Source organism: Drosophila simulans, chromosome X (genome assembly GCF_016746395.2).
Source record: "Drosophila simulans strain w501 chromosome X, Prin_Dsim_3.1, whole genome shotgun sequence".
Classification (NCBI taxonomy): Eukaryota; Metazoa; Arthropoda; class Insecta; order Diptera; family Drosophilidae; genus Drosophila; species Drosophila simulans.
This window is the reverse complement of record NC_052525.2, coordinates 13,289,316-13,300,528: the sequence shown is the minus strand read 5'-3', so window position 1 is coordinate 13,300,528 and position 11,213 is coordinate 13,289,316. Positions and strand designations below refer to the sequence as shown.

The window sequence follows — 11,213 nt, the reverse complement described above, 5'->3', positions numbered from 1 at the left end:
TTTATTTTATATTATATTTTTTATTCTGCAAGGAGCTTTTTTGTTGTATTCGAAGACAAATCTTTTTTTTTTCTATTGCAAAATTATGATTTTGATTTTTTTTTGCTCCCTGGCGAAAGTTTGCCATTTTTAATTTTTATTTAAATATTTTATTTTATCATAACAAGAAAAACAAAACAAAAAAAAAAAAAGAAAATTAGAGGAGGAAATGAAGAGTATTTTTTGTATTTAAGTAAAAATTACAAATAAAAAAAAAACAAAAAGACAAATATTGCCTTCTACTTAACACGGAAATTACGGATGTTCATTTCATGATATAAGTTAATATATACATACTACTTGAATAATAGTAATAACATTAAATGGCATCTTCCAACTAAAACTTTAGCTCGAATTACGAGCTCCTCTTCGATTTCAACATAATGGTCAACAGTTTTATTATAAATCTCTCCGATGATTAACAATTAACGCGTACACTAAAACAAAGAACACCATCAGAATTGGCCAATTGTTCGGTTCGAGCGAAGCACATTTGGCCCAATCACAGTACCACATTGGTGCTAGCCTGAGTAGGATTACGGTCGGCGGATCGCGGATGTCTCGTCAGGTGCGCATCGAGGGATCCGCGGCGGAGTGCTCGCGATGATGCGGCAGCTTGGGCGGTAGCTTAAAGGGCCGAATGAACTTGATGTTCGTCTTGAGGCAATCGGGCAGCAAACTGGGTGGCAGCAGGCAGTGCAGGAAGAGGTGCGTCAGGTAGCCGGTGATGCCCCAGATGCGATAATGGTCCACAACAAATACGGGACCGCTGTAGCCGCTGCGAAACTGTGTGTGCCTGGTGGCCTTGGGCAGCATCAGCGATTGGAGCGGCACACTAAACGCCTCCTCCACCTCCTCCCAGTTGAGACGCAGCTCGGAGAGGCTAAAGTCTGGCACCACACCCACCACTGGCACAATGGACGAGGTCCTCGGCAGCTGTAGCTGCTTGGCCTCGCCCCACACCTGGATGCGATGGCGCGGTAGGCCGATCTCCTCCTCCGTCTCGCGCAGCGCACAGTCCACGTAGCTCGTGTCGTGATCATCGCGCCTGCCGCCCGGAAAGGAGATCTGAAAGCTGTGGCTGCGCAGGTGTCGCGATCGTCGGGTGTATAGTAGGGATATCTCGTTCCTGAAAGAGCAAAGCGATGCAGCTTATTCAAATGATTGCATTCCTCGTTTAATTGGCTATACTGACGTGCCCCGCTCCTGGCAGAGGGCGATAAGAACCGCGGACGTCTGCTTCTCCCGGCGACTGGGCGTCAGCGCCTTGGGACGCGGGAATGCCGGCAGGCTGCGCATCTTCTCCATGCACCTGCGCTGCGATTCCGGTCCGAGGAGCTGGTCGGCAGTGATTGACTGGTCGACATCCGGCGGTTTCGAGGACGTGGCGGATGCGGCGCTTGAACTGGAGGTGACCAGATGGCGGTTCAAGTGCAACAGGAGTTGCGGCACTGTGCGACTAGCCTGGGCAATCAGGGACATCGTGTTTGGGTATGGAACACCGAATCGAGCAATGATGTAAACAAATGCGAACGCAACGAACTTTGGAATTGGAATTGAAAAACCAAAACAGAGCCGTTAACAGCCGATAGTGTGCTGTTGTGCGCCACAGTGCGCTGTTAGCGTTTAACAGTGCTGTGAACTCAGCTGCTTTTAAAATACCATATTCCAACTAAGCACCAAACCGTTACACTTTAAAGTTTTTTGTGCCATTTTCCTAATTAACGACATTGCAGAGTATTCACTTTTTTAAAACGTTTTATTAAAATTTCTCGTCGCTTGGGGCTTGGCTGCACAAAAAAATATATATTTATATATCTGTATATAAATATACATATTGCATTTAGTTAATAGTAAACGCTCGTGTGTTAATGCTAAATGTTGTTCCTTAGGTAATCGGTATGCAAAATGTTAGATTCCTTGTGAGTTCCTTTAATTTGTAATCAACTGGTTTTGTGTATGTATCGCTTGTGTGAAAGCAATGGCAACGGCATAATTGTCGACTTTGGGCTGAAATCGCATCTGTGTGTCCAGGTGAAGGTACTGCTTGCAACTTACAACTATTAAACGTTACTTTCGTTATTGCCGGCAGCCTGTTTGGCTGCCAATCCTCCGGCGGCCACGCGCGTGCGGGTAAATTTACTAATGGACGTGGGCGATGCGGAAGCGGAGGCGACAGCGGCAGCAGCGTCCAAACGGAGACTATTCCCGGCCGGATAGACGCAGCCCTTGGCCCGACGTCGTCCCGCCGGAGAGCCGGTACTCCTATCACCGATTTGTACTAGGATAGGCAGATCCTCGCCCCGGGAGAAGACAAACTCCTCGGACGAGAGCCGTTTCCTCACCCGGCCACCAACCACATCCGGTCGTTTGCCATTGCTGAGCGGCGATGGTGAGGCTGGGGCCACCAAAGCCGGTGTCTCTATCGCGCTGCCACCGCCGAGAACGGGAAAGTGCGATTCCAACACGCCGGGCCGTATGAGTATCTCCTCCAGGTGGGGGCCAGAGGCCCCACTACCACCGTTCTGCCGGGCCGGTGTGGCAAACTGTTCCAGCGATGAGCTGGCACTGTAGAAACTAGTATCTGTGGAGCCCAATCCCATGGTGGCACCACCACAACCGCCGGAACTCTCTGTGCCGCACTTCCCGTGCTCTGAGCGAGTGCAGCAGCCACGCTGGACATCCCGATCGCAGGGACAGTGTGGACACAGTCGCAGGCAGTCCGCGTCCGTCAGGATATCGCTATCGCTGAATGTCAACTTCTTTGCCGGCTGCGTTTGCCTCGTCGCATCGGGATCCCCGTCCAGCGGATCGGCGGACTTGGAACTCTGCACCGCATTGGCACCGTGCGGCAGATGCAATCTCTGCAGACTGTGGGCCGATGCAGACTCAAAGCTATCGTCGCTGGAGTCCAGACTATGCGCCGCTGGCGATTGATCCGGAAAGATGCGCGGAAAGGTGATGAACACACGACCCAGCCGTTTGTACTGATCCAGATTTCTGGTGTCCTCTGCACAGCCCGCAAGATTCTCGCTGAACTTGGGCGCCCGCCTCATAACCTTGGGCGTATGCAGCTGCGACTCGAAGATGTCCTCGAGTGGCACCTTCGGACCGCCAACGCCCACGCCCATGTGCTGCAGATAGCGCTCAATGCTGTTGGCCAGGCTAATGGGGACGCTGGTTCGCGAGGAGACGCTCGAGATCTCGGACAGCGTTTCGGGACTGGCCAGTGGGGCCAGGCCATACCAGTCGTCGTGCAGTAAATCCACTCCAGGCACCGCACCAGCATCCGAAGCTCTACGAAGGGCCTGGACATGGGCCAGCGGCAGAGAACGTGGCTTTTTCTCGGAGTGTTGGCGCCCGAGCAGGGACCTCTCCGGCAGCGTTGGCGGCGGAGTGAGCGCCATATCGAAGGCCACCGCCTTGAGGCGTTGTGGTATGGCAATCTCCTCAGCATCCGGTTCCGGATTAACAATCACCGTGGCCGTCGTCTCAGCGCTGATCAGCGAGGGGCTCTGCCGCAGCGCCACTGTGGCCAGGCTGTCGTCCAGAGCACTTGATATGTCATACGGCGTGGTTGCCGAGCTCAGGAGCGATGAGGCCGCCGACGTGAGCCGCTGATTTGGCTGGTGTGGTGTCGATCCGTTGGTGAAGGACGTCTCCAAACAAAGCTTGTGCTGGGCGGTCGGCGTCAGGACGAGGCAGTTGCTCAGGTTCGTGTAGGAACTTTGCGAGGGTCGCTTGCAGTGTTGCGACTGCGTTATCGAGTTCTGCATCTGGTCGGGATCCGTTCGCGGCTCGAATCTCATGGCATCCGTCGGCACACTGTGGCCGCTACAATGCGGCGGTTCGAGGTCCATATCGTGCGCTGCTTCGTTCGATCCGGTGGAGAATGCATTCGAGGTCTGGCGCTGCGGCTTGCGTGGCCCACTCGTTGTTACAACCTAAAGGCGAGTAGCGAGAGTGGTGGGGATCAGTGTTTGATTGTACTTGATCATTTAACTTAGATCTAAGTTGTGGTCCTACTGAAATGTTAAACCGATTGATTGATTGATAGGTCTGATTTCGTAAATATATTTTTAATTCTTGGTTGGCATTTAAACCCTTATTTTCGACTGCAGTTATTTTTTCTAATCTATAATCGAAACAGATCAAGCAATCAATTAATCCTGATCTTCACAACTGGTAGTTACATATAAATGCAGAAAGAGACGAGTAGATGTTGCGAGCGAGAGTGGGATGCATGTATGTACAGTTTCACAGATGAGCGAGAGTGGAAAGAGACAGTAGCAGATGCAGTTAGCGAGTGAAGTGGAGTGACTAAGTACAGTTGCGTCAAGTTAAGCGAGTAGGATGTGGCTCATGGTTCGCTGTGGTGAGGTGTGGTTTGAGGGTGGGTGGGAGCTTACGGGTGCGAGACACAATATCGATATTGGTTTTCGTTGTACATACACAGCGAGTACGATTACATTTAGAGAGTTTAGTTTACAAAATTGGATAGGTTATTGGTTTTTTTTTTAATTGTTTGAGGTTAGGTTGAGAGCGGGAGAGAGAAATATACATAGAGAGAGATAGAGAGAGAGACTTGTAATTCGGTTGACATATTTAAAAATTTTGTTTGGTTTTAACGAGAGCAAAATGGAAAGTTGGTTTAGTCTTTTGTTTAATGATAACAAATTTATATAGAAGGCGGGCGGCTGTACCTGGTATCTGTATTTTGTGTTGTCGTAGTTGTTGTTGTAACTGTTGTAGTTGTAGTTATTGTCGTGTTATCATTACGTCTACGAGTGGTACATGCCTTTACGGTTCGATCTCTACAAGACACGACCTGTGCACATCATCGGATGATCGGGTCACATACAAATCGGTTAAATCGGTATTCGTTTATCAGTTATCGATAATCGTTAAGTTCCATAAAAGAAGCAAAACAAAAGCATAATTAAATACATCAGTGGTTTTCAGAAGTTCGTCGCATATACTAACTGTGATCTGAATCAGATCATCAAGGGTGGGGTCGGGTGGAAAAATCGTTCAGGGGATTATCCTATAGCCTGATCCACTACTCTCTCATTGCAACTAGCACACATACGGGACCGGGTCTCCTCCCAGCTCAGCAAAAAGGCAATACGTTTCATCTACCATACTATATGTATTTGTTTTGCCATTCCTTAAGCTTTACAACAACCATTCCCATGCAGCAGATATTTTTAAAGGAGTTGTGTATAGTATATATATAGTATGATAGGTTATGTTGTGTATTTGTAGTCAAAGCATAATAGTTGAACTTAAAAAACTTACCAAATGAAATCTTCACAAAAAGAACTCAAATGAAATCAATTTCAATCGTGTGCATATATATATTGGCTTTTTAAAAACCAATAATATATGTTTTCCATCTAGCGGAGCAATTTCTAAAACATCTTTAATCCAACGAAGCCGGGATTAACTGGGCATTCTGGTGTAGTAATCGGGCAACTTACAAGATGTGCAAATACTTAAATATTCACCATTACCGATTTAAAGGTATTTAAAGCAATAAATAAATTAAAGAATTAATCATATTCAAGTACTTGTACGTAGTACAAGTGTGTATATTCGTCATATAAAAAACAAACAGTTTACGCTTTAAAGTGAACATATATAAGAGATATTTGGAGAGCGTGATGGAAACACGGAGATTTTGAAAACGAAATGCAAATTACATCTGTTCAACTTAAACAATAAATGGACGAAGCCACATAAACAAAATACAAGTATATAAATATAAATTTAACTTAGGCATAAGTGTAAACATTCAAAGTCCATGGTCAATGCCTAACACAGCGATAAATACAATAGAGTTACTGGATTTTGGTTATACGTGTGTAGTGCTGGCTAAGTATCGGTTCCATTCTCTGGACATACATATCAAAGCAAATTGTTGTATATATCAAAAAGAAAAGGGCAATAAATAAATATAAACAAATCAATGTCGAACAATTTAGCATTATTGAAATTATAAGCGATAGTTGGCCTTAGACTAGATAACGTTTAACGTAATTGAGTTTACATATAGATAAATAGGCATCATCGGTGTAAATGTGCTTGTCATGACTGTGTGGGTGGTATTCGCGTTCGCGTGGCTCTCGTGTTTGTGAGTTTTGGTTGCTGTGTGGCTTGTGGTCATGGGTTTGGCGAACTGCGGATTGCGGATTGCGCATTGCGGTTCGCCGTTCGCGACCTCTGACCTTAAGGCTAGACTAAGGGCAAGGTACAGTACAGTACAGTACAGTACAGTACAGTACAATACAGCACAGTACAGTAGACGAATCAACTAACTAGATCGGTGCTGCGTACTCTAGATATGTATGCTATAGGGCTATAGTTAGACTATATACGGTTCTAGGACAACGACGAAGACGACGGGGGGGTGTAGGGTGTCAACGATCAGTCATTCCATATTCAACTCGATTCCATTGCCGTCCGTCCGTCCATTCGACCGGATCTGATCAACTGGCTGTGGAATAGCTGTGCACCGAGGAGCCGCGCTCGTCGTCGAACTCGGCAATTACCTTCTTGAGGGCGGCGAGAACCTTGTCGGGCATGTGATCCTGCAGCATCACCGGCGAGATGAGCACCTCATCGAAGTCCGTGGAATCGGCCCAGATTGCCTGATATACGGGCTCCCGATTTTTCAGAACATTTCTGCAAAATACACAAGAGCTTTATTGCAATAGTTTACATTTGGGCTATTTAAACTAACTAAATATCTACGTTCTACGTTCCGACCAACTAAATTTTTAGTTGGGGACCACTTTAGTTGTCACAGAAATCTCTTTCAATATGATATGTTTCAATAACACGTAATCTCTACTTGTCTAATAAATATTAATGTGTAATCGATATTGGATATCTACTTGATTTATTAGAGAATGATAGGGAAACAAAAATGAATGCTACATATCTATCAGCAATAAACATTTGTATATAATATATAGTTCATTAATGAAAGGATTTCCATGACTCCGGCCATTAGAAGTATTGTCTTCTTCAACTTTCGGGTCTAATATCATGCATGATCTGCTATATCAAACACAAATTATAAGGATAATAGCCCAGCTCATATGCGAGAGCGAGAGAGGGCGACAACGAGAGAGGGATATAAGGACCTCTTTACAAAGGCAGAATTCTCAACTCATGATCTTTTTGTTCAACCTTCTTTAGCAAAACTGATCTATTTGAGATGAGAGTTCAGCTCGTGTAGAGATGGGACGATGCATGCTTCGGTGATTGTATTGTCTCATGCAACAAAGATTAACCAAAATGGGATGTGAAGGAAGTCTTCTAACAGAATAAACAGATCTATAAAATTCTCGGGCTTTCACTAGGTCAACACACAAACCAAACAAGCTAAGACACAGAGAAAGTGTGCGTAAGAGAGAGACAGAGGGCGAGCATAAACACGAGCAGAGTGGAATAGACATATGTAGACAGAGAGAGAGGCAGGAGAGACAGATAGATAGATAGAGACAGAGATCGAGTTGAGTTACGGCAGCGCTGCTCAAGCTCTTCATCTTTCAATCTTTTGGATGCGTGTGCTCGTAGTATCTGCATCTGTGTGCGATGCGCTTTGTAGGTGTGTGCGTGTGTAAATGTGTGTCGATGTGGGTGTAGTTGTGGGTGTTGATGGGCTGGTGGGTCTGTGTGTGTGCCTACCTCCAACCACTGTCGTATTTTTGCCTGAAAAACATTTTGTTAACATTATTTTCCGTTCTCATTGACTGGGTTTCGGGACGGTGGGGCAAACAGAAATCGACCAAACACGTTCAGCAACACAAAACATAATGAAACAAGACAGAACCGAACCGAACCAAACCAATTGAAACGATAACAAGTGAAAGTAGTCGATCGAGAACTCCGCCGACAGCAGGGTACCATTCATACATACATATGTACATACAACATCGTAAACTATCACCCAGCATATAGAAATATCCAGATCTTCCGAGTTTCTTATTAGTATTAAATCTCAATGCATTGAAAGATATATTAAAGTAAAATATCTTAGTCTTGCATGATTATTTAGCCCAAGAAAACGTTTTATGGGATTTCTCATTTAACTAATATATTTTTAAAGCATATCTGCGTCTGGAAATTCAATATGGCCCTACATTCTGTTAGTAATCGCGTTACGAAATGGGGCACTTGTGAATTTAATAATTGAAGCAGCACGTTTCGGCCATAAGTCACGTGGGTATGTCAAATCGTAGACGAAAATTAGAGTCAGCCACCGACTAGCAAAGGGCGCCAACTGGATAGAGAGTTCAGTGCCCGTTCCCGATGACGAGATCATCAGCTGTATCTATGCATCTCTACGGATGGGCGAGGCGATAGATTAACATACCAAGCGACGACAACACAACCCTGACGTCATTGCGAATGAGTCAGTTGCGGATCAGCTTGACATTTCACTCCACCACTCTCACTTCGGCGATAAGCATTGGCTATCGCACCTCAATTAGCACAGACCTTGGGCCCCAGAGGCGGATCTCGTATCGCGAATCAAACAAAAAACATCAACAAATAAATCAGGGTGTGGGTCAGGAGGTCGGGTTGCGAGATCGAGGAGGAAACAAATGCGGATGCGGCCAGCTGTCGCACTTATTTCCAGCTCGTTGGACTCGGGCTACTCACTCGTCGGGCTTGGGATGATGTCGCACAATGTGAATGATGCGACCGGGCGGATATAAGGGCTGGTGCAGAGTTAAAGCTATCGAGCTGTCCGTCGGATGAGCGCTGGTCGAACGGGCAGTGCCACGCTCCTGGAACATACAGATAAACAACTTTTAGTACGCAGCACAAATCGAATGAGATATGTGCCTAAATACCTCCTGGTACTGATTGATGTGCGTGTCCTGGCCGGACATGTTGACCACAGAAGTGGGCTCGGGTCCACAGCCACAGCAGATGACCGAGCAGGAAATGGTCTTCCACTAAAAGAAAAAAGAAACGTATTAAATACATATTAGAGAGCATGTTATAAATGTTAATCACCTTGGGATCCACGCTGCGCTGAATGGCATTGATAAGGTCCGCTCGCAGGGCCTCCATTTGATTGAGACCGATGCGCGGCACTACATCCTTGCCCAGCACCACCGAGGTGATGAACGACTTTGAGTACTCCACGGCGGGCATACTGAAAAGGAAGCATACGTTTCAATTTGAACCAACACGAAAGCTCAAGCATAACCCACCTGAGCAGACCTCCTGGCGGAGAGTAACTGAAGCACTGGAGCGTGGGATGCTCGGGCTTAAGGAGAATGGCGAGTATGGCCGCTGTGCCGGCGCCCAGCGAATGGCCCACCAGCACCAGGTCAAAGGTGTGCGTCTGACGGTCCGGATTCCGTTGCAGTGCCCTCTCGATGAGGTTCTCCTCCTGCAGCTTGTTGCGTATGTAGATCGCCGCTTGCACCATACCCTTGTGGCCCAGCCAATCGTCACGCGGCGGCTGCAGCGGCAGAACTTCGCCCTCGGCATTCAGATCCGTAAGGATGTCCTTCATGCTAAGGGTACCACGTATGCTGATCACAACCGCCCGATGTGTGTAGTCGATGGCCACAAAGAAGGGCGTCTCGCCCACGTCCACGTGATAGGTGGCATAAACGATATCGATGTCGCCCAGCTGGAGTGTCTTCTTCAGCGCTGCATAGTTGCACAGGCAGCAGTTGTCCTGGATAACCTCTGTATCATCACTTGTACCGCAACAGCAGCCAAAGCATCTGAGAATAATGAAATATATACATTGTTTCCATTGGCCATTTCCTGCCATATGCCACATGCTTCATACTCACTTCAGTTCCGGCACCAGATGCCACATCTTGCTGCGATTGATGATGACGTACATGGGCCAGCCGTAGGCTCCCTGGGCAAAGTACATATAGTGGATGACCGTTTGAAAGAAGTCATAGTTTTTGGCATCGTTGAGTGCTAGGAACTGGGTTCGCTCCGTGATCGGTACGCCGCTGAGGAACTCGTAGGTGCCATTTTTGCGCTGCCTCACAATGGCCTCGCGTTCAAGACGCTGGAACTTGCGGAGCAGAACTAATCCGGCCACCACATCCGACGGCACCACGTCCAGCTCCCGGAAGAAGTCGCTCAGCAGACGGGCGATGTCCGTGAACGAGTTCCGGTTGCGCTCCGAGGAGCCCATGCAGCAGAACAGCAGGCGGCAGCGATGATCCCAACTATCCTGGTACGCTCGCATTACTTTCCTGTGCGTTTGTGCGAAGTCAATGAAATTTATTAAATGATCATTGCCACCATTTTCTGACTCACCTTTGTCGCCAGTTGCGGTTCATACTGTTGCTCCGCTTGTAGTTAAACCGCGACTCTGTCTCGCGCATTGATCGCTGGTACTTCTTCATCTTTACCCAGGATCTGCCGGCAGCATCGAAGGTGCACCATATCGTGATGAGGGTGATCACCACCAGAGCCCAATTGCAGATGATAATTGCTGTGAGGAAGAAAGGAGGAGAATAACAAAGGTAAATAACACTTGATAGGTTATAGTCTGGATAAATGGGAAAACCCAAACAAGGCAAGGTATTTGCATAAAATTGCATAGTAACACCTGCAAACTATACAAATATTGATACTATATACCCATACTTTATAATGATTACTTTAAGCTAGACAATCACTAGCTAAATCTACGATTTGGCTCACCTATGTAGACCTTTTTGGGATCATCGATGGGTGCAGTGGTGTAGTAGTGCCCCAGCCAAACGGATCCCACCGCCAGCCAGGCAATATCGAACAGTATAACCACTGCAATGAAGATAAGAATGGATATACTACATATAGGATGGTTCAGGGCGTGCATCAATAACTTACGGCTCTTGAGATATATCCAGATATTGATTGAGGTGCGCGCCTCGGCATCCAGAATACTGCCACGCATCGAGATCACACATATACCTATTTCTACACATATTGAAACTGCAAAGCAAGAATCAATATCAATACAGAATCCAATGAACGTGAATCAGTATACTTACAAAATAGTATCAACAAGTAGCCTATTAGATGATAGAACAATAATTTTACGCTTAAAATTCGTGTATTATACTCAAAGATAACCAACGAGACGCTAACAATCACAAAACTGTCACAGAAATCAGATCGTTTTTTGTTTT

The 11,213-nt window shown here is 46.5% G+C and overlaps 2 protein-coding genes across 9 annotated transcripts in view; both read right to left on the bottom strand.

Moving 5' to 3' along the window:
• Positions 1 to 407: 407 nt before the first annotated feature.
• Positions 408 to 1,672, bottom strand: LOC6725895 (nucleoside diphosphate-linked moiety X motif 8). Its single transcript, XM_002106854.3, has 2 exons — positions 1,235 to 1,672; positions 408 to 1,168 (listed from the first exon to the last, which is right to left on the bottom strand). The coding sequence occupies exons 1-2, from the start codon at positions 1,519 to 1,521 to the stop codon at positions 604 to 606; spliced, it is 852 nt and encodes a 283-aa protein (XP_002106890.2). The 5' UTR covers positions 1,522 to 1,672; the 3' UTR covers positions 408 to 603.
• Positions 1,673 to 1,779: 107 nt separating this feature from the next.
• LOC6725894 (diacylglycerol lipase-alpha) overlaps positions 1,780 to 11,213 on the bottom strand; it is a 29,698-nt gene continuing 20,264 nt past the window's right edge. The window contains exons 4-16 of one of the 8 annotated variants that reach the window (XM_039296500.1): positions 11,076 to 11,182; positions 10,912 to 11,016; positions 10,744 to 10,845; positions 10,354 to 10,531; positions 9,870 to 10,289; positions 9,273 to 9,797; positions 9,073 to 9,214; positions 8,907 to 9,011; positions 8,713 to 8,840; positions 7,735 to 7,758; positions 6,591 to 6,723; positions 4,838 to 4,867; positions 1,780 to 3,983 (exon numbers count right to left, since the gene is read on the bottom strand). In XM_039296500.1, the coding sequence (XP_039152434.1) occupies positions 2,103 to 3,983; positions 4,838 to 4,867; positions 6,591 to 6,723; positions 7,735 to 7,758; positions 8,713 to 8,840; positions 8,907 to 9,011; positions 9,073 to 9,214; positions 9,273 to 9,797; positions 9,870 to 10,289; positions 10,354 to 10,531; positions 10,744 to 10,845; positions 10,912 to 11,016; positions 11,076 to 11,182 (3,880 nt within the window). In that variant the 3' untranslated portion in view covers positions 1,780 to 2,102. Of the gene's footprint in view, positions 4,868 to 6,590; positions 6,724 to 7,549; positions 7,696 to 7,734; positions 7,759 to 8,712; positions 8,841 to 8,906; positions 9,012 to 9,072; positions 9,215 to 9,272; positions 9,798 to 9,869; positions 10,290 to 10,353; positions 10,532 to 10,743; positions 10,846 to 10,911; positions 11,017 to 11,075; positions 11,183 to 11,213 lie in introns of those variants that run through there. The other 7 variants (XM_016173871.2, XM_039296501.1, XM_039296502.1 and 4 more) reach the window with 7 other exon arrangements.